General features: G+C 34.5%; 1 protein-coding gene across 3 annotated transcripts in view; it reads left to right on the plus strand.

The window, feature by feature from the left end:
- Nucleotides 1-23,882, plus strand: part of LOC149573020 (DNA-directed RNA polymerase V subunit 1-like) — a 323,206-nt gene that overhangs the window by 81,621 nt on the left and 217,703 nt on the right. For all 3 annotated transcript variants that reach the window (XM_089814168.1, XM_089814169.1, XM_089814170.1), the window contains 3 exons: nucleotides 21,390-21,551; nucleotides 21,722-21,877; nucleotides 21,980-23,785. In XM_089814168.1, the coding sequence (XP_089670294.1) occupies nucleotides 21,390-21,551; nucleotides 21,722-21,877; nucleotides 21,980-23,785 (2,124 nt within the window). The remainder of the gene's footprint in view (nucleotides 1-21,389; nucleotides 21,552-21,721; nucleotides 21,878-21,979; nucleotides 23,786-23,882) is intronic.

Below are 23,882 nucleotides of genomic sequence, written 5' to 3' on the forward strand. Positions count from 1 at the left end.
TTGCCGATTTTTTTCTTAAAATCATGGTTGTTCTTTGTGTGTCTTTGTTTATAGGGAATAATAGTTCTGTTACCAAGGTGGATGTTTTGTGATAGTTTTTGGTTAGAAGTTTTGCAAACTGTGATGACTTTTGGTCAAAAGGCTCGCAATTCTTGAAGGATTATGTTGTGATGTGGAGCCTAATCAAACTCGAAGGTTTTTCAACGCAGTTTCCTCGAGATTATCTCTACGCACCCCCAAGATGGGGTCAAGTGGCGGTGCTCCTTGTGGGGTCTTGGGGCAGCACCCCAGGTGCGCTCCTTGCCATAGTACAGGGTGGGGTTGAGGGGCAACGTCGTTGCGGGGGTTTTTGGGGGCTGCGCCTATGAAGTAAAAAATGATTACTATTGCAAAAGGCATCGGTTGCAATTTTCCTATTGGATGACTTATTCTAGCCCTAATTTCATTAAGCGGCATAAAGCTTGTATAAAATAGTTTAGGGATTTCATAATGTACGATGAGATTGTAGCTTCTTGCAGCGGTATTGAGCTGTAAGGGATTGCAGATTGTAATCACTGGATAATAATAATATTGAACTTGTTGTTGGTGGAGGTTTCCCAGGGATTGGGTGAACCATGTTAAGTCTTTGAGTCTTGTGTTCTCTTTTGTGCAATTTATTATTTTCTGATATTGGTTATATGCGCATGTAATTGTTATTTTTATACGTGGTTAATCCTAATAGATTAGCGGTAGACTCATCTTAGTGGCAGAGTTAGTGAGAAGCTCTTATCTCTTATTGCAGAGAAATTTGAAGAAGGGGACATCCTTCTTCATTCTTATCTAGATGAATTTTGGCTACTCTTGGTCATTAGCATTTTGTGATCCAGGGAGGGCATAAGATCCCTGATTTATTTTGCACTTAATGATGACATAAGAACTCATCTAGAAGTAAAACTTAATATGCAAGGTTCAACTTGAGAACAAACTTCATTAGTACATTACAATAACTCAATCGAGAATATAGAGTGAATAAATAACATTCAACAGAGAAAAATTTATTAATTTTTTCTCCTTCTATGACTAGAATTCATATTTTGATATATCCATTAAAAATTAAAATAGCAATACAAAAGTAAAACTTAATATGGAAGGTTCAACTTGAGAACAAACTTCATTAGTACATTAAAATAACTCAATTGAGAATACAAAGTGAATAAATTACATAAAATTAAAATAGCGATACTGGCTCAACAAATTATCTTTAGTTCAACATAAGCTATGTGTGCAACAAATGATAAGACAACACAAGCAACATGTCATAAGGCAAAGCATAAGTACACATATAAGACACAAATTTTTTAGTGGAAAACCCCCAAGGGTAAAAAGCCACTTTATGAATACTTTTTATTATGCCTTATTAGCAAAAAATTTACCCCATATAGCAACTTACAGAAGCACCCACTTCTTGATCATACAGTGAAAATAAGATTTTAATACAAAGGGACACTCTATTTCCATACATAACATTATATACAAAAGTCATCAGGATGATTTCTATCTTTGTCACATGCCTTGCACAAGGACAAGCAACACTTGGAAGAAGCCTTCAAAACATTGCTTTGTCTTCTTCCTATATCTCTCTGCAAACTGCTCTTCAAAATCTTTGCATACTTTAGAAAACCGCATTAGAGGCACTTGAATATAGTCTTAAATATCTTAAATTATTCAATACTCCTTTTGTTTTGATGTGAGCATCTTGAATACAAACATAATTATCATAAGTCGCACATACCCCCTTTGCTCTGATATGAATATCCACATTCAAATCATCATAAACCTTTTTTAAAGATAGTCATCACAAGAACACATTTATAAAACAAATACAATCATTTGAATATCAAACCCTTACCATTGCTGATGCAGTGTTTAAAAACACATTATAATCAGTCCCATGTCATCAATAAATGTTCCTCTCATATTAACATTTTCATCGACATCCTTTACTCCATTTGATTATCCTTTTTACAGCATCAACAAACAAATCAGTGTTGTTCAATTCAATAATTTCGTTGTCTTGTTAGAGGCAAGAGCCTACAACACAATGGTAAATTGTGAGCCTCTCATCTCGGAAGCCTTGGGTTCAAGTCTACCTGAACTTAACACATAATAATTATTCTTAACAAATAATAATAATCATAAATACGCTAGGCTTCGACCTATTGCCTATCAATTTTTTTTCTCTTTATCTCATTACACAACTAGTCTGCACAATCTTCTCTCTCAATATCTGGTTTATACACATTTATTCTTCATATTCCATACCATTCCACAATTTTTCAACCAACTCCTAATAATCATCTTCTTTGAAAGAGAATTATCACAGGACCATCATCATGCAGTCCGACAAATGATATCTGGAGGAAGTTTTTTGACATCTGCAATTAGTTGTTAAATTGTGAACTAATCATCATACTTGTCTTGTCTTTTGGTTTTGTTCTTGCATCTTTATCATCCCAATGTTGTTCTTTATAATATATGTTTTTCCTTTCTGAAGTGTCATTGTATGTCAATGAATAAAGATATGTTCTAACACATAGACCTGTCTTTTTAGAATACAACGACATACATTTTCAACATCATATTCAAATGTCTCTCTTAAAGTGATTAACACTAGTTGTATGATTAACGACCTTCATTTTCTTCAACAAACTCTTAACAAATGAAGTTCTTTAGTTTGATTATTCTGTTACAATCTTGTCTGCTTCATGTCGTCCAAGTGATGAAAGCTAATATTTTCTTGCATTTTGTTGCTGCAACCTTTCCTTTCGCTAATCATATTTTGTCACAGACACAAAATTTGGAATTGTGTTTAATTTTTGTATTGCCACATATTATTAATATGTTCCTAGCATAGATAGTTCAGAAATTGGATTTATTTACTGTTATTATTGTTCAATTATGTTCTTGTAACCGCCCTATTTTTTTCTTGTTGCAAATTTCAACAAAAGTTGAGTCTTTTTATTTTAATCCAAATTCTTGTCATTGTGAACTCTGTAGTGTCACCACAATACTAAAGACTAGAAACTTGCATAATATTGTCTTGATTCATCTTTGATAAGTCAAACCTTGGGACTCGTACCCCCCTAAAACCTCTAAGAACCTGCACCCAAAATGTCCCTGCACCAGGTACTTGGAGTACTTGAGTACCCCTAGGTCGACCATTCTGCAACCATGCTGTTGTGAGAAAGGGTACTAAAGTATCTATTTGAATTTTGATTTTTGAATGTTCTATTGGATATATACTATGTTAATGTATTGAATGCTTAAAGGTTTTGATTCGCATTGTGATTTTGTAGATATGTACTATGTTAATGTGTTGAATGTTTAATGGTTTTGGTTCATGTTGCAATTTTTCTATGTTAAAGTATTTTTCAATTTGTTATGTTATATTGAAACATCATTTCACAATTTCAAGCTTCATATGTATTGTATACAACACCCACCTGCCCTCTGGTTGCTGTCTCCCCACCATCCACCATTATCTGAAAATTGAGACCTTTTGTCCCCCCGCCCCAGAAACTTGTCCCGTTGTACTGATGTCCCAATGTACCCTAGTACTGGTGTTACATTGTCTTTAATCAATCTATCTATATTATGCCACTAGGAGAATATGTTATGAAGTTTGAAATGCAAGTTGATGATCCTCTATTGATTGCAACTCAATTCTTAATTACTCAATCATATTAAGGATATTTCACTCCCTTACTTAAGTTACTATTCATAAGGCCTTCGCTTCCATCCTGTGGGTAGCCCTCTTCTAGAGATGTAGAGATTTTGGGATTTTTGAGGTGTTACTGACAACTATTATGAGGTTCTATGAGACTGTTGAGGGCATGCAAATTCAGGTCTTCAGAGGGTTTCTCTGATCCTATTTAGAGCACCATTGGTGTGAAGCAGGGTTGCGCTTTCTTGCCTACCTTATTCAACATCTATATTGATGAGTTTGAGGCTTTTCTCATTCTTCTTTCCTTGATGATGAATGCTACATACATTAGGTCATGATCTCCATCCTTCTCTTCCATGACCATGTGATTCTTATGGCCTCCTCTCTAGAGGGTCTTCAGAGGCTTCTAGACGGACTTGCATCCTTTTGTGACTTATGTTACCTCATTGTGAACCTGATTATGACTCGAGTCATGGTCTTCAATCTCTTAAAGACCTCACATTTGCATTTTTACTTTCAGGGCTAGGAGGTTGAAATTGCTTCCTCTTATATATGTACCTCAGCTTTAAGTTCTTTGGACCTCGTTTTAGCTTTAGGACAGCCATTTATTACAATACTATAATGTTTCCTTAATGATCATCTTGTTAAGAAATTAACTGGATAATCCACAGGTCTATTGGTGCAGATCGTACCTGACTCTCCTTGTTATATATTCTCTATGAATGGCATTTTGTAATTATTTATACATACTCTATAGGTGCTAGCGATCTGGAAGTATTTGGTTTTAGTTTGTCCTTAACTAACTTTAGTTAGATTTAACTAACAACTGTCCTATTGTTGCCGACTTAGGGTTAATTAATTACTTGTTATATGTCAAGGGTTATGTCCCTTAAGGGATATACCCTTTAAAGAGGATATATAGGCGGGTTTTGTATTAGTTTGGAGACACACAACACACTTACAGTCTGATCTTCAAGCATTCATAACCTCATGGGTTCTTAGCAGCTATTTCCATCACTCCAGTTTGTGAATATCCCAGGATCTACAGTCATCTTATATATCCGCATATTCAGACCTGAATTTAAGATTTGTATCAAGGTTATTTCTGAACCTAACTCGACTTTGATCTTGAAGTCTGATCTTGTTATCAGAATCTGCAGAACTGTAGACATCTTAGTTATTCTTTAGTTTATTTGGTAGTTTCTATTTTCATCTTTATTTCACGATTGTTTCTTCTAGAAACATCGTCTTTGTAAATCTATATAAGGAGCTATTTATTTTTTTCAAAAAATAATTTCATTATTGAATTTTACTAAATTTTTTTTCAAAAGAGGTCTTGAATATCTATAATTTCTTTAAGATATTTTTAGACTACAGTGTTTCAAAATCTTTGCATGGGTAAGATCAATTTTTTGCAGGAATTCATTTTTTCTTCAAATTCGAGAAGGGTTTTTGCAGTATTTTTTCTGGACTCATTTGAAACTTGTTTGAATATTTTTTTTGAAACCATTGAGGTTTTATATCTCTTGGGAGGGAGGTATTTTTTTGCAAAATTGTGACTCAGGGAGGTATTTTGGGAGGGAGGTTTCCTATCCAAGAATGTAGGACTCGTATTGCTTTTGACCAGTGGAAGCAAGGACGGTCTCAACCGCAGGCCAATATTGCAGAACATGTAGAGCTCATTGATCAACCAGTCTTCTTTATACCCTTTTTTACGAGATTCTCCTGTAATTGTTTTGTTTTGAAGTTAGATTGACCGTTAAGAGAGGATATTAGAGTAAAATTTCTCTAATTTTGTTTCTCTCTCTTTTGTAGATTTACTTCTATTTCTAATGGTCACTCTTCTTCTATGTTTCCATATTCTCTCTCTGTTCAATATGGAAACTTTCTCTCTCTCTTCAAAATGTTTCTATTTCTCTCTATTTGTTTGTTATAGAAATATTCTTGTGTATACTTGTATATATAGATCATTTATGATCTTTGTTTAATAACATATTCATTATTTCCATAATAGACATTTAGTGCAATCATGACAATAAATATGATGTTGAAAATATGTGCTGATGAAGCTTGGCAAAAGACTGCTCTATAGATTTTTGCAATCTAATTTATGACATCATTGGCTAAAGTTTGATAAGATAAGATAAATGTATTAATGTTGAACAACAAACCACAAAAAGGTTCTAAGGGATTGAAAGCATATTATCAAGGAGGCTAACAATAATAGGATCACCAAACAAGGTCCAGAAAGAGTAGAGCAAAAGAAAACAAAAAATTAAAAAAGAAGAGAGAACTAGAACAAGATTAGGAACAAGAACACCACTGAGGCAAGCACTAGGGATTCTGCCTTGGTGTAAAGAAGTCCAGAACAGAGGGTTAAGGCCCAAGGCAACCAAGAATCCTAGTTTATCTCAAAGTACTCCTGGAGGGGTGACATTGTCGAGTAAGACCACTTCAAGGTCTTATGCATTTGGAATCACCAATGGTAGAAATGTCAACTGAATGCTTCACACCTGGAGCAGGAGGTAGGGGCGAGAAGAAGGCAGTGATAAGATGATCTAGAGCTTGGCTATGAGAAAAAAAATGCTGCATGATATGGTCATGGAGTTGCATGGTGTCATGAAGACAAAGCTCAAGACATCTCTGGTCTGTATAACTAAAGAAGGTGGAGAGTGATCAACAATCTCTAAATAACTCCCTCTAATCTCGTAGTAGGTGGGACACCGAAAAATGAAGTGGGTATGCGTCTCTGCATCCACCAGGGGACATAGCCGAAAGATCCGGCTATCCCTATCAACATGGTGATCGGTCTAGATCCGAAGACCTTGAGATCCCACCCAAAAGGAACCCAAGGTTATCTGTAGAGCATGGCTCTAACACCATGGTAAATGACCTGGGCATGTAATAATCCCATACTCGATATCTAGTAACTGCTCAGTGTAGAAGGCTATCCACTCATGTAACCCATTGGGGGATTACTCTAAGTTGTGGCAATGTGTTTTCTATATATGTCTAGTTTGACATGCCTATTCAACTCTTGCAGTGAAGGAATATAATGTTCCTTATAAATATAACTTTTGAAACAAGGGATTACTAACCCATTGTTTGATTTTAATCAAATTCTCCATATATCTTTCATACTATTTCCCGTTTCATTATCATTATATCTTCACATGTTTTAATTCTTATAAATATTTCTTATTATATTTCGAACCTCTTTCTCAAATGGAACCAATTCATTTTCAATGGATTAGTTGATGTTTGCAACCAAATATGAATGAATTTGTGGTGTCCCAGGTATTGTTATGGTTGTAGGTATTTGGAATCTATACAATCTTTGTTAGCAAACCTTCCTTTGTTAGCAAACCTTCTTCCTTTCTCAATGTGCTCCTTCCTTTGGAGTTATTCGCATCTCTAAGTATGCTCTAGATGCTCAGTAATGTCATCAATATTCTGAGCTGTCATTGGAATATTCTGAATAATGTCATTGATTCTATCAACTTCATGATTGGGTGATCGAATTTACTACTTGATATTGGTTGGTCTCCATTACGAAAGCTAGAAATACTTCAATCTCTAAGTTGACAGACTCACCATTGTATGTCGAGACGGGCTGGAAGGCTGACTATGACGATTTGGTTTCAGAGTTAACGTAATCTCTCTGTGTTTCTCCTTCTTGAATGTGTAAGCTAAAATATACTCCATCTTCCTAACGTATTAATCTAACCTCCATATAGATATATATATGAGCATTGTCAGGAACTACAAGTGCAATTTCAGATTGATTCCTGTGAATGCTCGATACTTAGGATTATGTCAATGTTTTTGGCTAGTCTTTCAATCCTGCAATCAAGTGTTATCTCTTATCTTTTATATAACGTTTGCAACACATTCTTTTTATCTTCCTTTTTTGACTAACGTGATTGTCTTATCGCTTAGTATTGGTTTTTTGGTTGTGTGATTGTGCGATATGCTCTTCAGACTCTTATTACTATCTTCAGTTTGTGCTAGTTGGAATTCGGTATTTGTTTTAACTTTTTAGTATGATTCTATTCCTTTGTCTACTTATAATGTTTGATTTTCCTTGTCTGTGTTCTATGACCATGCCCCCTTATAACCTTTTGTTTACTAGGCATCATTGCTGTGTTCACTATCTAGTGTTAGAATCTTTATCTCCTGCTCTCCTATGCCATCAGGGTGACCCATACAAATACCTTACGATAGTTAAGGGTTGCGTCCATAGACATGCATCGATTGGGATGTGAATCTTGAATATGGATTGTAATGTCCCCACTTCAGCAGTTGACCAAGTGCGTGTGCGTTAGCCTATTTCTACATGATCCTGAGGGCTAACGAAGGGTTTAAAAGGGATCCTACAGTGTTTTGACCTAGTCATCTCCAGTTTGGGCCAAAACAGAGTTGATTTACCCAATCTCAGGCATACTTACTATTTTTAGTAAGTCAACAGGACACAGGGGAGGCTAGTGTTGGTGATTGGATTTGATACTCCTTGGCGAGAGCTTTCCGACGAGCTATCACTTGTGCTGTTTCGAGTCCGATAGCTTAGATATTTATATGCTTGAAGTATTATTAAAGTAACATTTAATTTAGCTGTAAAATAATAAAGTGTTACTACAATATTAAATCTTATGGGAATGTGTGCAAATCAAAGGGACGCCTAAGGGAGACATAAGTGAATATTTTAATATGTTTTATATTGCACATCATTTATCCCACATTGTTCATGAGAGTTGAGTCGACCCTTGGAGAAAGAATAAAAGGGAGCATTGGTGGCTTCATTTGGAAGGTTGAATATGAGAAGAAAATTGATGTGTTAGTTGCAGATCCGTTCTTGGCATTAGAGGATCTATATCATCTCTTGTGACATTCTAGACATCATTCCCTTGGGGTTTGGCCTTTGGAATCCATTGTTATCAGCTTCATTATTGGGCAGATTGGGGGTGCATTTCTAGCTAGAGGCAGATTTGATGTGTTATTCATATCTTCTTAATTACTCATCCGATGCTTATGCTACTTTGAGGGAATGATTATATGAAGATATTGGACTGTTTGAAAGGCAAAATACTGTAGCACCTCTGTTCACGCGGATACTGTTCATGTGGCACTATTCACACAACACTATTCATGTCACTGTAGCAGCAGGTTTAAATAACATTTTTTGGTGCATTATGTCAATAATAATGGAGCAATTAGTCAGTTGATAATCTGCCCGTATTTGATTTTACTAAATTCTGAAAATAACATCATATCAACACTAATACAATTTCCAATCTGCATACTATTGTACTTCCTTTTTGTTAATGTTGAGTGATTTTCAATTCCATGCAAGCAAACAATATAAATGTCTCATTTCCGAAGTAACAAGGGATTAAATTAGTAAATGGACGAATAAGGAGTTGGATGCAAATTGTTTGACAAAATTCCTAGCAGCAGTTGTTTAGTTTTTGGGCATTTCTAGGGTGTCCACTACATGGATTTACTCAGAAGGTATCTCTTATTTTTAATTTGATATCCCATATCGATGGATTATAATTGATTTTCAATAATCTAACTAGTATCTTTCATATTTTATTATTACTTATTTAATATTTCTAATATCATTATTTGTGTTTTGATGATTATTTTCATTTTATTATTTTAAATAATATATTGCAATTAGATTGGTCTATAATATAATATTCTTATACTCATTCATTAATGATATATTAATTTAGAAGATGTATAAAAATAATTATAAATTATATTATAATTTATTTGTTCATTATTTTATTAATTATTTAATTAGTTTTAAATTCTATTTTGAGGGGGATATCATAGTTTGCCCTTCCTCTAGTTGCTTGCCCTCAAGGAACTCTGATTAAATTGAATTGGTTTCCCTTGTGGACTCAGTTATCATTTTAATGAACCTTTATATTAATTAGTATATAATCTAATGTAGTTAACTGAATGGTAATTTATTTAATTATTTTATTGTTATTATCATTTATTATTAAGTTATATTGGAGAAAAGTCGGGGACATGACAAGAAAGGAGGTGAGCAAGAGCATCCAAGAAGAATTGGAAGGGGGGGATGTCAATCCCAATCCTAATCGAACCTAGTGAAGTAGTGGTCCGAGCGTATCAACAATGGGCCCTAGTGGCAGAGTTGACGTTGCCTATGGCAATAGAAGTGCAATGGGCCAGATAAGAGTAGTGATGTTAGACTGCCTTGGAGTTCGCAAATGCATGAAGACGGTGGAGAACCCAAATCAAATCAAAGATAACCCCTAGTCTAAAGGGGTGGTCCGAAATTCAACAAGAATAATGACGTGTGGAGTGGATTGATGACATTTGATAATCCGCTAAAGGAGAGAAGCCTAACTCGCTCTATCAATGCCTAATCCGAATTGAAAAGGGAGGGGCCCCACACCACGAAGCCATAGAGAATAGTAGGCCTAACTAAGGAGTCTAGAAGGGACAACTTAAACCTAATGTCTTGAAAATGATGTCTAAAGCATTGTCTCTCCAGCATGGAAAGGGATCCCATCCCTTTGTCGATCCTAGGTTGAATGGTGTTATGGTAAATTGACGTTGTTGTAGTTGTACTTATATAGATTTACAAAGATGATGTTTCTATGAGAAACATTCGTGAACCAAAGATGAAAATAGAAACTACCTAATAAACTAAAGACTAAATAAGAAGACCATTGAAGAAACATTTTAATATTCTAATACCCTCCCTCAATGGTCATTGTCTAACTATTGTCTTTTGGTCACAAATTCTTCAAAACATTTTGCTGTTGCTAAGACCCTCTCTAGCTCTACAAAATGTTAATGACAAGTAGCCAAAACCTGTCCGAAAAAAGAATAGAGTAGGGTGCCCCCTTCTTCAAAATGCTTTGCAACAAGAGACAAGAGCTTGCCACTGACTTTGCTGCTAAGATAAGTTTGCCACTAACCCTCCTAGACAGGGTGTTTTTTTGTGGTGAATATTCATAATTTAGTGAATATTGGGATTTCTTAGTGTTGATTTTGGCTATTTTTGAGCCATTACATGGTGGCCCATCACCTAACTTTATTAGGGTTAGCAAGTCATTACTCCTTTAAATCACCTAGCATGGATTCACATTTGACTTCTTTGGTAGCATTATTCACCTTTCATGCAGCCGACCTGATTATTCCAACCGACGCCATGTTCACCATCCCTCAATCCATTAGATTTGCATGTGAATGGGTAGTTCGCCCAATGTATTTAATTTAATTTCCCTTCAGTTGGCCCATCTTGGCAATAATTTTCCATTTTGCATTGGATTCGTCGGCAGATTTCACCTCCTAGAATTTGGAATCAAGTGATATAAATTCCATTTCGTCTCAATTTTTTTTCTATCCCTGATTAGTGATTGACATCTTCATATAAACTTCCAGATTTTGGGCATGTTTCACAAGAGATCACTGGGGGGGGGGGGTGTGTTAAAAGCTATTACAGTATCCTTGCTACCTATAGTAATTGCAAATTTGTTCTACTTTTCGCTGTTGAAAAATTCTAAATTTCATGATTTAGGTAGTGTCTTTGAATTCTTGGTTGTTTTAATCACACTTAATTTTAGAACCACAAAATTAATGTTTAATTTTGGAAAAAACTATTATTTGTTAATGTATATATTTTATGTCTAGTACAATGAAATTATTTGTCCATAAAATTAATATTTTACCTGAAAATAATTTTTATTCGCCAATGCATATATTTTTGTGGTTTTAGAAATAACACATTTCGTCTAGATTTTGCACATTGTTTGAGAGACTATTAATGATTCGCCAATGGAGATTATTATTTTTCCTTGTAAATTGATATTTTTTGCCAAAAAAATTAATTATTTTGTTAGGTGTTTTACACCTTTCGTCAAGTTTTTACACCTTTGCCGAAAGGGGGTTCCTTGAGGAATACCCTACTCCTAGAATCAGAAAAACATCTAACTATAAATCATCACAAAATACCCAACCTGATGTTGGATAACAAAGCTTCTCTACTTTGGAGATAGAGACAAACACTGAGAACAACTAGAACGCTTTTGAGGAAAAATTGACAAGCCCTCCAAACTTTGTAGATGAGTATGATGCCTCAAATCGAATTGCAAAAGGCATTATTCTGGAGGAGGAAAAACAACGAAAATTGAACACAATTTTTGAGGTGAAAGTTTGATCGAAACCCAACATGATTTTTGTGGTGAAAAATCAATCAGTACTAGAGAATACAAAGCTTCATCTTTCTGGAAAAACAGTAAAACCCAAAAGATAATTTGAGGAAGAAACTAGAAACCCAAAACGGAATCCAATGCAACTTTGCGAATTATAGATAAAAAAAGTTGTAGGGGAAAAATTATAGAACCCATACGAATTTGTTTTAGGGAAAAAATTATGAAAACCTACAAGAAATTTCTTAAGGGCAGCAAAACACAAGACTTTGTATGGTAAACCAACACATGCAAGCAACATGCAAACACATACAAGTACAACAAACTTGCAACCCTCAAAAAATAGAGACTTGCTACAACCAAGAAATTGCGTGATCAAAATGCTTAATCAGGTTTGCGATTTTCAGCAAAAATCCTCGAAGATGAACCACAAATACCTCTAACGATTTTTATTTTTAAAAATCGAAAAGCATGGAAAAAAACTCCAGATCAAAAGAGGCTCAAATTTTCCTTAAAAATTGTATCAAATTTTATGAAATCAAGTCAACTTGATCTGATACCATATTATGCTATAATTATGAATTTCTTATTAAACGGAGATCATAAATGATCTATATGTACAAGTATACACAAGAATGTTTCTATAACGAACAAATAGAGAGAAATAGAAACATTTTGAAGAAAGAAAGAGAAAGTTTCCATATTGAACAGAGAGAATATGAAAACATAGAAGAAGAGTGACCATTAGAAATAGAAGTAAATCTATATGTACAAGTATATGTAAGAATGTTTCTATAACGAACAAATAGAGAGAAATAGAAACATTTTGAAGAAAGAAAGAGAAAGTTTCCATATTGAACATAGAGAATATGGAAACTTAGAAGAAGAGTGACCATTAGAAATAGAAGTAAATCTATGGAAGAGAGAGAAACCAAATTAGAGAGATTTTTCTCTAATAATTTCATGTCTACTTGCAACAAGCTCATTCTTACATGGTCATCTTATTGTCAGCTTCATGAGACAAATATCCTTTGACATGACTCTTAACACATACATTTTGACATCAATGACAAAACATGCCAAGGTCAACAATCTATCCATAGAACTCTTGTTTTGTGGCAATTTTGTATGTCAGTGTGACTACAACCTACAAAAATGTAGATAGTTTGCAACCAATAGTTTTAAGGATCAATTGAAAAACATTGGTTCCAACCACATTACATGAGAAAGTCTCTCCTACTTAGGGAAAGCTACCTCCTCTTATTGCTACTAGAATCAACAAAACACTTAACTACTTATTTACACTAAACTAATTCAGAGCGGGACATTCATCCTATTATCTTATTTCAAAATAGATGTTACTATCACAATACAATCTTAAAGTAACAGTGTATTTTACTTGGAAAGAAAAGCATTTGTTGGAGCAATAATTTTGATAAACAAAGGATTAACCATATGAATAATCTTTAGCATACCAACATTTTAAATTTAATTGAGAAACTCGTGAAAACTCAAGGTCTTTCCATGGATCCTTATAAGATTTTGAGATTAAGAATGAAGGGCATGTGCAACTCAAAATCTCCAACATGACCTTCACCTTGCGTGCACAAAGGAAGAAAACGATAAAGCACAAGCTTTGCAAACTATTCCCTTGCTTGAGCATCCTATATTACTTTCATATTTGATAAACAATCCAAAGTCTTCTAGATCAAACCTTAATCCAAAATATAACTCTAAACACAATAAGCAGCTCAAAGTCTGCAAGATTGGGTTCAAATTTCCCTTGAATAAAACATAAAATTCGCAATCAACTTAATGTCATTACTTCACAGTTTGGATTGGCACAAAGTCTCAAAACAACTGGCATCTTTTATTGAAAGCAATTTAATCTACATTCAAGCACTAAGTCTTATAGTGCAAATACAATTTGGAAGAGTTTTCTTGCATTGCGAAAAGATGAAAATTTCAATGAGCAGGCTCCTTTATTCATAGGTTAGGGGCTGAGAAAAAGGTAAATAACTTAGAAATAAGAGGAAACCCTAAACTATCTTTGACTTGTTCAAGACTACAAACCCGAAATGCAATAATTTTGCACATGATACTGTCACATGCAATTACAACTTGTTACTCAATTACATACAATGTGTCAATAACAAAATTACCCCTGTTTATAAAGCATTTGAAAATGACTAAGTATCTAACAAGACATGATTTTTACTACATCATCCTTTTTCTGTCTTAATGCTGCTTCATGATGCTTTATGTTTGAAATGTTCAGGTTTAGGATCATCTTGAAATTGAATTAGAAATTTCTGGTTTGGAAAAAAATCACAGCCCAAAAATGCTGCACAGAAAAAGTCGTTTAAAATTTTCTTTTAAGAAGGATCCGATACCATATCACGCAAGTAATTGGTAAATTATTTGATGTATTAACAATGAGCAAAGATGCTCAATAAATAAGTTTACAATATATACAAAATAAGCAACTTTCTAAAAACAAACTGTAGGTAAGATTAGAGATGATCTTATCACCTAAAATTATAATAAAGTATATTATTGAGCATTAAATAAATATTAAAGCATTATTTTAATGGAATCTGCATCGTTGATTGTTTTGCATCATAATAGCTATTATTGGGAGAGTACATTTTCATGACCATTCTAGTGTTGAAAGCTTTCCATGCTTTCATTAATCCATCTCTCATCTCTTTCTTTGAATGGTTGCATCATGTTGTCATTCTTGCCTCATGTCATTCTCTAGATACTAGAACAACAAAAACATGATCTTCTAAACTAGAATGTTACAGATCTGGAAGATGTTAGATTGTGGTGACTGATCAGGAAAGTACTGTACATACTTCATAAACAGTGGGGTTCGGGGCTTCGCCCTGAAATTTTTTTTTTTGGGAAGTAGCCGACATATTATGGCCGACATATGGCCGACATGTTATAACCCTAAAACGGTTTAATACTTGTATAAAAAGGGCTTAGGGTTGGGTATTTGATATAATGTTGTGATACGAAATTGGTTCTTGTGGCGGTATTGAGCTGTAAGGGATTACGGATTGTAATCAGGTTGTAATCACTGGATTGTAATAAGATTGGACTTGCTGTTTGGTGGACGTAGCCCAGGGATTGGGTGAACCACGTTAAATCTTGGTGCCTTGTGTTCATTTCTGTGTGTTCTATTATTTTCTGTTATTGGTTATATTTGCATGCAGTTTTTATTTCTGTCCGTGGTTTATCCTAACACAAGAGTATGCATATAAGATATGAGTAGAAGGTCTTTGAGCAACAAAGGGTGGAGAAAAGTGAATGAAATCAGCTATTTAGGTGGGAGAAAAGCTGAATAATAGGGTTTTCTAGGAGCACTGCATATGAATGGATACAAGCTTTGCGCAAGAAAATGGCATGCATGTGTGTGTGTGTGTACAAATGGGAAGGTTATTTACTCATAAGTGGGGTTTTTATGTCCCATCACAAATTACCCGGAAAACATTTGATGCCTACAAATGGGATTTTGAAGTCCATTTGTAGCCTTGGTAAAAGTATCAAAAGCTTATGTAAAACATTGAGAGGTGGGGCTTTTTAGATTGCATTACATGATAGGGAAGTAACTTAGCTCTTTTTAGGCAAAATAAGGCTACTAACACAGTTTTTAATCCTGTTTGCATATGAAGAAAACAAAACACATAACTTGAGAATTTTTCTTTGTTGGAAGAACTTATATCTCTTCTTGTATCATTTTGGGAAGAACTTTTATTGTAATTTGGGGAAGATCATTGCATTGTTTTGACAAACAATGTTCTCAAACAAAAGACCACACAGATTGGAAAATGATATTTAAAACCAAAATGTATACACAACAAGAGAAAAGAAGCCCCCCCAACTTGCACTAAAAAGAATTCAGAAAAAAAAAGCATAGTTCTTTCTTGAGAATGCAATGATTTAGTCTCATATCTTTGAAGAAATCTTTCACAATTCCAAGTCATTGGAATTTGGGAGAAAATCCCAAGATTGAAGCTATATAGGTAACAAAATTGACCAAATCCTTTTGTCAAATTAATGCATTTTTGAGTCCAACAATTTCTTGACAAATGTTTACCGTTGAGAATCAAAATGCATATGAATAGAAATAAGAAAAACTTTGTCAAACCTGTAAATGTAGAATGCTTGCATGAGGATGGAATTTTTTCTTGCAAGCACATATAAGACTTGCAATAAATGCCCTACCTGCTTTTTTTGATGAAGAATGCCCAAAAGTGAGTTTTAGATTGCCTAATCCATGCAATGAATGCGGCAGTTTAGCATTTAAAGGCCCGAAACAGGCTTTCAGTCTCCATTTACATATGATTTTGATGATGTTTCTTCTATAGATGACTAAAAATGGACTTTGGAATGACCAAAACATGTAATGAATACCACATTTTGGCTGTTACAGCCCCAAAAACAGGCTTTTTACTGTTAAATGCAAGTCTAAATGGAGGCATTTTTGCATACCTATCTAAGTGACATGCTATGAAGACACGAGTACATGTATATTAGAACCTGTATTTTTCCTCTACGAAGCCCTGTATGTGTTTTAGAAATGCCTTTCCATGTAAAAATGAATGTGCTTGAGAAGCTACAGCCAAAGATGAGCTTTTTGGCCTCCAACGCATATTTATATGAACTCAATATGCCTGTTAACGAGCTTTTGAGCCCCAATAGCATATATTATGAATCTATGATACACCTTTACCTTATATTACCCAAAACGGGCATTTTATATGCAAATGTACAAAGTGTAAATAGAGTTCTGAAGTTAAAATTGGCTTCACTTGGCCTTTATAAAGCCATTACATATTTGAGAACTCAATATTAAAAACCTGCTGTGTATCGCCATTACTAAATGCAAAACATTTCTTCATTTTTAATTTTACATGTAATTTCAATTCTAATGAGGAGATATGCAGCGAGACTTTAAAAATCCACCTTTTCATTAAAAACTGATTGCAATATCACATTTCCAAATGAGAGCACATGATAATGGGGGTATAAATCCATCTTACATGTAACTGAGATCTTTTATGCTGTGCAGTTGTCAACGAAATGTCCATCCATGAAAAGTTTTAATTAAAGAATAAGGATATGCATTCAAGCCGAAAAAGCCGAAAAAGCCCTCCTGCAAAATGCTCAATTCCTTACTAACTTTTGACACATAATTCTAATCGAGGGATTGCTCAAAACAAGTGGAATTGAAAATGTAAGAGTCCTAGGGCAAAATATAAAACCAACAACAAAACAGACGACCAAGAAAAATTAAGAACAAAAATCGGCTTGAAGAATTTAAACCACAAAATTATTGGACAACAAATTTGATTGTTAGTCTTCATGTACTATGACGATCACAAAACTCACTTTGAACATTCATTTCTGTCTTTGTTTGAGAACCCATTTATTGATGCATTTCCTTGTTTATTTGTAAATTCTCTCTACCTTGAGCAACTATCATCTTAGCATGCCCAGCTTTCTCCAACCACGTTTTGTACTGCAAAAGGGTTATTTATACATGTTCATCATGACCCATCAATTTCCTTGGCTCCTCGTTCATTACCGCTGATTCCTCCCAAATTCCTTAAATCTCTTTAATTTGCTGATCTGAATCTTGTGCTGGGCATGACAACAATTCTTCCCGACAATATCAACCATTTCAACTATCATCTGGATTTCACTGATTCTTGAATTATCTTCTTGCTCATTTGGCAAAGTCGTCATCTTTTTTGCTTGGTCTGAAGAATACTGAGCCATGGTCAATTGTAAGAAATGTTCATCAATTTCTTTTTCTCTGCCTTCAGTGAACTTGATGGCAAGGTCCCTGCCCCCCGAGTAATTGCAAGCAATCTGATTTTGTCTTTTCTAATGCTTCCTTGATTGCTTGTAGCTGTGCACCAGAAATTTCGTTTGTAATTCCTTTGTTCATTTGTTTCTTTTGAAGATTCCATATAAGATCTTCAATTTGTTTATGAGTATTGTCAATTATTGACAACACTTGCACAATCCTTTCATCCGTGACCACTAGTTGATCCTTCGAATCTTGTCCTGTCAAAGTTTTGTACTTATCAAAGTGACTAGTACTTTCACCCAATGAATCTTTAAATTCACTTTCATTCATAAGGACACTTTCGTCATCAAAAGTAATTGCCTTACTAGAAGTTACTGTAGAATCCTTATGAGCATAATTCATCCATTGTCTATAGTTATCAATGGGGTGGTCTTTAGCTGGCTTAATGAAATCCAAGTTTACGATCACATCATTGCACTGTTCTTAAGGCAAGAGGATTCAACTTCTTGTGTAATTGTAGAGGATTCTCTAATCTTGTATTTCTTTGTGAACTCCCTGAAATTCTATTCCACATTCATCATGTGAGAGACTATTCTCTTCAACACAACCCTTCATCTGCTCTTCTTCAACAGAGTTTAGCTTTCCTTCACATTGTCTGAACACATTGCAAACCAATGCGTATTTGGATGAAGAAATTGTACATTCCTGTTTCAAAATATGCCATAGCATAGATAAAACAATGTTTCGCTCTTATTTATAGTTAGAACCATAATATCCTAAGTAGCTTCAATGATCTCTTTTATCATGCACCCTTCTCATTTTTGCTAGGGAAATCAATATTCTCTTTCATCATAAATCGAGTCTTGCAATCCCAAATCCTATATTAAATTACTCAGTTTGACTCCCACAAAGGTTTTTAGTATAGCATCCTGGCATGAGTATTGAAAACCACAAATGTTATCTAGATGTTTGAAAATATCTACAACTGGGTACAATACTTCCTTCATTGTCAAATTGTCATAGGAAATTTTAGGTGCCAATATTCTTATATTCTCACTTTAGCATGAAGTAACTATTAGTCTCACCCATTGTCTGAATGCTTCAACAACCTATGGTGTTTTAAGGAAGTCATAACATGAACAAGGACTTGTTAAGATTCATAGGTAACTGATCCACTAAGAATAAAAAATCAATTAATTCACTGACCGTTTTGAAAAGACTCTCCTTTGGCGGATATTGAATACTGAGTCTACTTACAAGTTCATGTAGAGTATGAGAAACCACCGATTTTTTTTGAATACAATACTTTAATCTGAAACTGAAGCTTATAAAGATCCCCTACATGTTAGTAGGAATTTCAGCTCTGATACCACTGTAAGATCCCTAATACATTTTGCACTTAATGATAACACAATATTTCTTCCAGAATTCAAACTTAATATTCTAAGTTCAACAGAAGAGGCCCATGGAGGTTTGGGAGGAGAGAATATGCATGTTTTGTAAGACCGGAGCTACTGAAACAGAATGACATTTTCTCTCCGAGTGCACAGCTTACAACAACATCAGAATATACTATAATTTCATACAAAAGGCAGTCAACATGCATAGTTTGTTTGAGGTTGACAGGATCGAGCAAATGACAGATTCCTTGATTAAGATCCATATCAGAAGATTGGAAATGGAAAGAAATATCGAATCTGTTTAGCACGTTCTGCTGGTCCCATAGACTGTTGTCGTGTCGTGGATGTCATTAAAATCACATTCATTCACTTGAGAACATATTTCATTAATACATTAAAATAATTCAACCCAGAATACAATCACAATAAACAACATTCAACAAAGAGCAATTTTTATTAATTTATTCTTCTATGGCCAAAATTCACATCTCAATACGGTTAATATATGCTCTAACATAATAAATAATTACCGATGCACTTGATACTCAGATTTCAGAATGTCTGCTATCTCTGTTTTGAAGGTTGTCAGCTACAAAATCTGGTCCATGTTGTTGGCACCATTGCCTTTGGGAGTTACAAATGAGTCATAGAACCTTGTCATTACTTGGTACTTTTCCCTGTCTGTTTAGTGTTATCTCTGATGAAACCCAATCATCATGTAATGTTAAGCTGTTGAAGGTATCAAACGCCCGCCTCGGTTTGATGCTATCATAACATATAACTCTGACATATACTAGATATCCTCTGTTGACTTCCACGACAAAATAAGCAAACACAGATTTGGAACAACCCGATCAAACAAATCTATCTTCTGTGCTTAGGAATGAAAGAACTGCTTACTGCAATAACAAACCTGTATCTATCTGGCTCTGAATCTGAGTTTGAGTCTGAGTGTGAGTCTTCTCAAACTTAAATGATGGTCGTCTGGCAAATATTTTCCAGAACTATGGAAACCAACTCCTTGAACAATGTAGAAGTTACGTTATCAATTTTTCTATCTCTAGACTATAGTTCTATGTCAAAATACTTGTTTCCATGGAATAGACTTTCACGCCAAGAAATTATTCAATATTTGGAACAACCCGAAACATCATTAAAAAAGTCAATAGATAAATATTCTTTCACGTATTAAAAAATTGGAGTCCAGTATTATGACATATAAATATTAAATATTCATATAATATGCCAAATACATTCTCTGGCGCATGCACACAAACTATTGTAAATGAAATAAAATCAAAGATATTTCCGGAATCATTATAGGAACTTCCATTCACAGAGAATATAAAACATTTCAATCAGATGGCAATAAGGACATTATAAAATTTTCATAGTACTTCTTTGCTCAATGATATTAATCAATCCTTCCGAGACTAAATATTTTAATTTTAAAAATGTAATAAAATGAGTACCTTTGCAAGTATTCTTTCTACATTGAAATCTATAAACTCCATTGATAGCCCAACCGAAGAATCTGAGTAATTCTTCTAAGTCTATTTAGGACAGATCTTTCATTGTCGAAAGCAGTATTCACAAGCATTCATTCCGAGAACAAATTTCAGAGAACATATAAAAAAAGTAAAATAAGTTTCCAAATCATATGCACTTACCCTGAGAATCGTATATAGTGCTTTCAATTGCATTCCTATACAGTTAATATTTAATTAATTAACCTTCTAAACTTTTAAATAATTATTAAATTTATCATTTATTTGATAATTATTCTAAAGAATAATTAAAAAAAAAACTTTAGAAATCAATTAATCTTTCTAACCTTTTCAAATGGGGACATTATAGAATATTCTGAAGAATTTATGACCCTTATGAACATGCAGGGTAGTTAGATGATGATCATTTAGGGAGAGTATTAGAATATTGTAATGTTTCTTTAACGGTTATCATGGCTAGTCTTTTGTTTACTAGGTAGTTTCTATTTCCATCTTTAGTTAACGATTGTTTGTTTTAGCAGCATTGTCTTTGTAAATCTATATAAGAAGCTTTTATCTCCTTTGTTGAGTACTACAACGTCAATTTATCATAACAAATTTGTGGATATAGTGTCTATTGTTTTACGTTATAATTTGCTAGAACATTTTCTTTTAATTTTTACATTTTTTGAAGTCTTTATCTTTGAATGACTAGAAATTAGGATGAAGAGAATATTGGTTGCATTTTCCATGCAATTAATCTATTTGTATTTTATTTGCAAGGCTATGAAGATCCTGGAACAAATACCTGACAAGGTTCTGAACAAGCTAGGCACAAATGAGTCTGTAAAACAGCCAGGGGCACTTATTTTAGAGTGCCTTCCAGTACCTCCTAATTGTGTACGAATTCCTGATATGTGGTCAAATACAACAATAATGGCATCGGTAAGTAATGCATTTTCTAGATGGCAGTTGATTAATATTGGGACCAAGTTAAGAATTCTTGTAATTGGTCTTGTCTACTTGTATGTGTATGCTTATTCATTATTTTGGTGTTTGTAAAAGCCATGATGTGTGAAATTATAATGGTTGTACTTGTTCTCATTTCTTTCTAGGATAATGCAACTCTAGTACTGAGGAAGATACTCAATGTTTCTGATGAGATTAGAGGTTCACGATCTGGAAAAGTTAGCTTCATGTCTCACGTAGCAGAGTTTAAGGAGCTACAATCCTTGGTCACACAGTATCTCCGAGTAAAGGGTGGGCCGAAGGTATGTTTAATGAAGAAAGTTCTAAGTTGTAACTAAGGTTGTGTTCACTTTCTGTTATTCGGTCAAATAACGAGTGTATTGTAATAATTTTATATTATTTAGGTACCTGGCAGCAAGGAGCCTATAGTCAATTTGGGAAGATTAACGAAAAACAATGATTCATTTTCTAACATGTGGCTGGACAAAATTCGATCAATTTTTCTCAAGAAAAGTTGTGGTCTATCATCTCGTGCTATAATAACAGGAGATGCATATACAAGCATAAATGAAATAGGTATACCTGCAGAAATTGCAAAGAGGGTGACAATAGAGGAGTCTGTCAACATCTATAACAGGGACAGGTTGCAAAAAATTGTTGATAAAGGACAATGCAGAACGTTTGTGGATAAGGGTGGAAAGCATTGTTTGAATGAGTTTGTAAAACAATTAAAAAAAATTGAAATTGGTGAGGTCATCAATCGTGGCCTACAAGATGGGGACATTGTTTTAATTAACCGAGCTCCAACTATCCACAAGCACTCATTGCTGGCCCTGAGAGCATATATTCACCCTGGGCGTACCATGGTAATAAATCCTCTTATATGTGCACCGCTTGGTGCAGATTTTGATGGTGACTGCCTTCATGTTTTTTATCCAAAATCTCTTGAATCTCGAGCTGAGCTTTCTGTACTGTTAAGTGTGGATCAGCAATTGTTTAACTCTCACTGTGGAGATGCAAATTTTGCTCTGACAGTTGATACTGCTCTTGCTGCAAAGCTCTTACCTTGTATTTCCCTTATAAATAAAACAACTATGCATCAGTTGTCCATGTGGACTTCAGCTTGTTTGCCTGGGCCAGCAATATTTAAGGCCCATGAGGGAGGGCCATTTTGGACAGTAAATCAGATGCTTCAGATGGCTCTACCACCTGAGTTCAATTGCATTGAGAAAGAATTTTCCATAAATAATAGTGAAATAATATCCCCAAATGGTAGCCAAATGAAATCAAAAACACTTTCAGAGATGTTCAATGCTATTGCCCGACACAAAGGTCCAAAGACTGCTGTCAAGAGTATGGACACAGTTGAATGTTGTTTGATTGAGTGGCTATCCCAGGAAGGCTTTAGTACAGGCCTGGACGACCTGGTTGTAACTTGTGATACATCTCAGAGGAGGAAGTTTGTGGAGGAGATGGAGAATAGTCTGGATAGAATTTCTCAGCTTATGAAGCATATGCGAGGAGCATATTTCAACGCTATAGTATCACAAGTGCAAAAATGTTTAACTGAAGTTCAAGAAGACATTACCAAGGTCATGCCGAGTACAAATTCTTATGTTTTGATGGTGGAAAGTGGGAACACTCGAACTATAAGTAAAGTGGTTCAGCAGGTTGGATTTGTAGGGCTTCAATTGTTTCCTGGAAGGCAGCCTTTTCCTACTGAATGGCGCAATAGACTTTCTTCACATATTCCATTTACTGGTTCTTATTCCTTTGACTGCGATGGAAAATATGATTCACCAGAGGTTTATGGTTTGGTCAAATCATCATTTGTTAATGGATTGAATCCTTGCGAGGCATTTATACATTCTCTGTCATGTAGAGAAATACTTTTGGGTCAAAAAATGGGATTAAGAGAACCAGGAACACTTTTCAAAAACTTAATGGCTTTTCTGCGTGATTTAACAATTTTTTATGATGGAACAGTCAGGAATGCATGTGGAAAATTTCTGGTTCAATTCCAATATGGAAGCGGAAGCTCTTTAGGAACTGATCATTTGCCAGAACAGTGCAATCATGAAAATAGGCTGGATGCCTTACCTCCAGGAGAACCTGTAGGCATACTTGCAGGCACAGCAATTGCAAACCCGGCCTATAAAATGCTGTCAGGTGCTGCTGAAAATGGCATATCACCATTGAATATCCTCAAGGTGATTTTAAATTTGCCTTGTGATTCATGGATCATACTTGTCTAGTTAGCAATTTAGTTCTGGTATATTAGTTCCCATATAAAACATTGAGATCGAA

This window comes from Cupressus sempervirens, chromosome 2 (genome assembly GCF_028749045.1).
Source record: "Cupressus sempervirens isolate cs-2001-9-10 chromosome 2, ASM2874904v1, whole genome shotgun sequence".
NCBI lineage: Eukaryota > Viridiplantae > Streptophyta > Pinopsida > Cupressales > Cupressaceae > Cupressus > Cupressus sempervirens.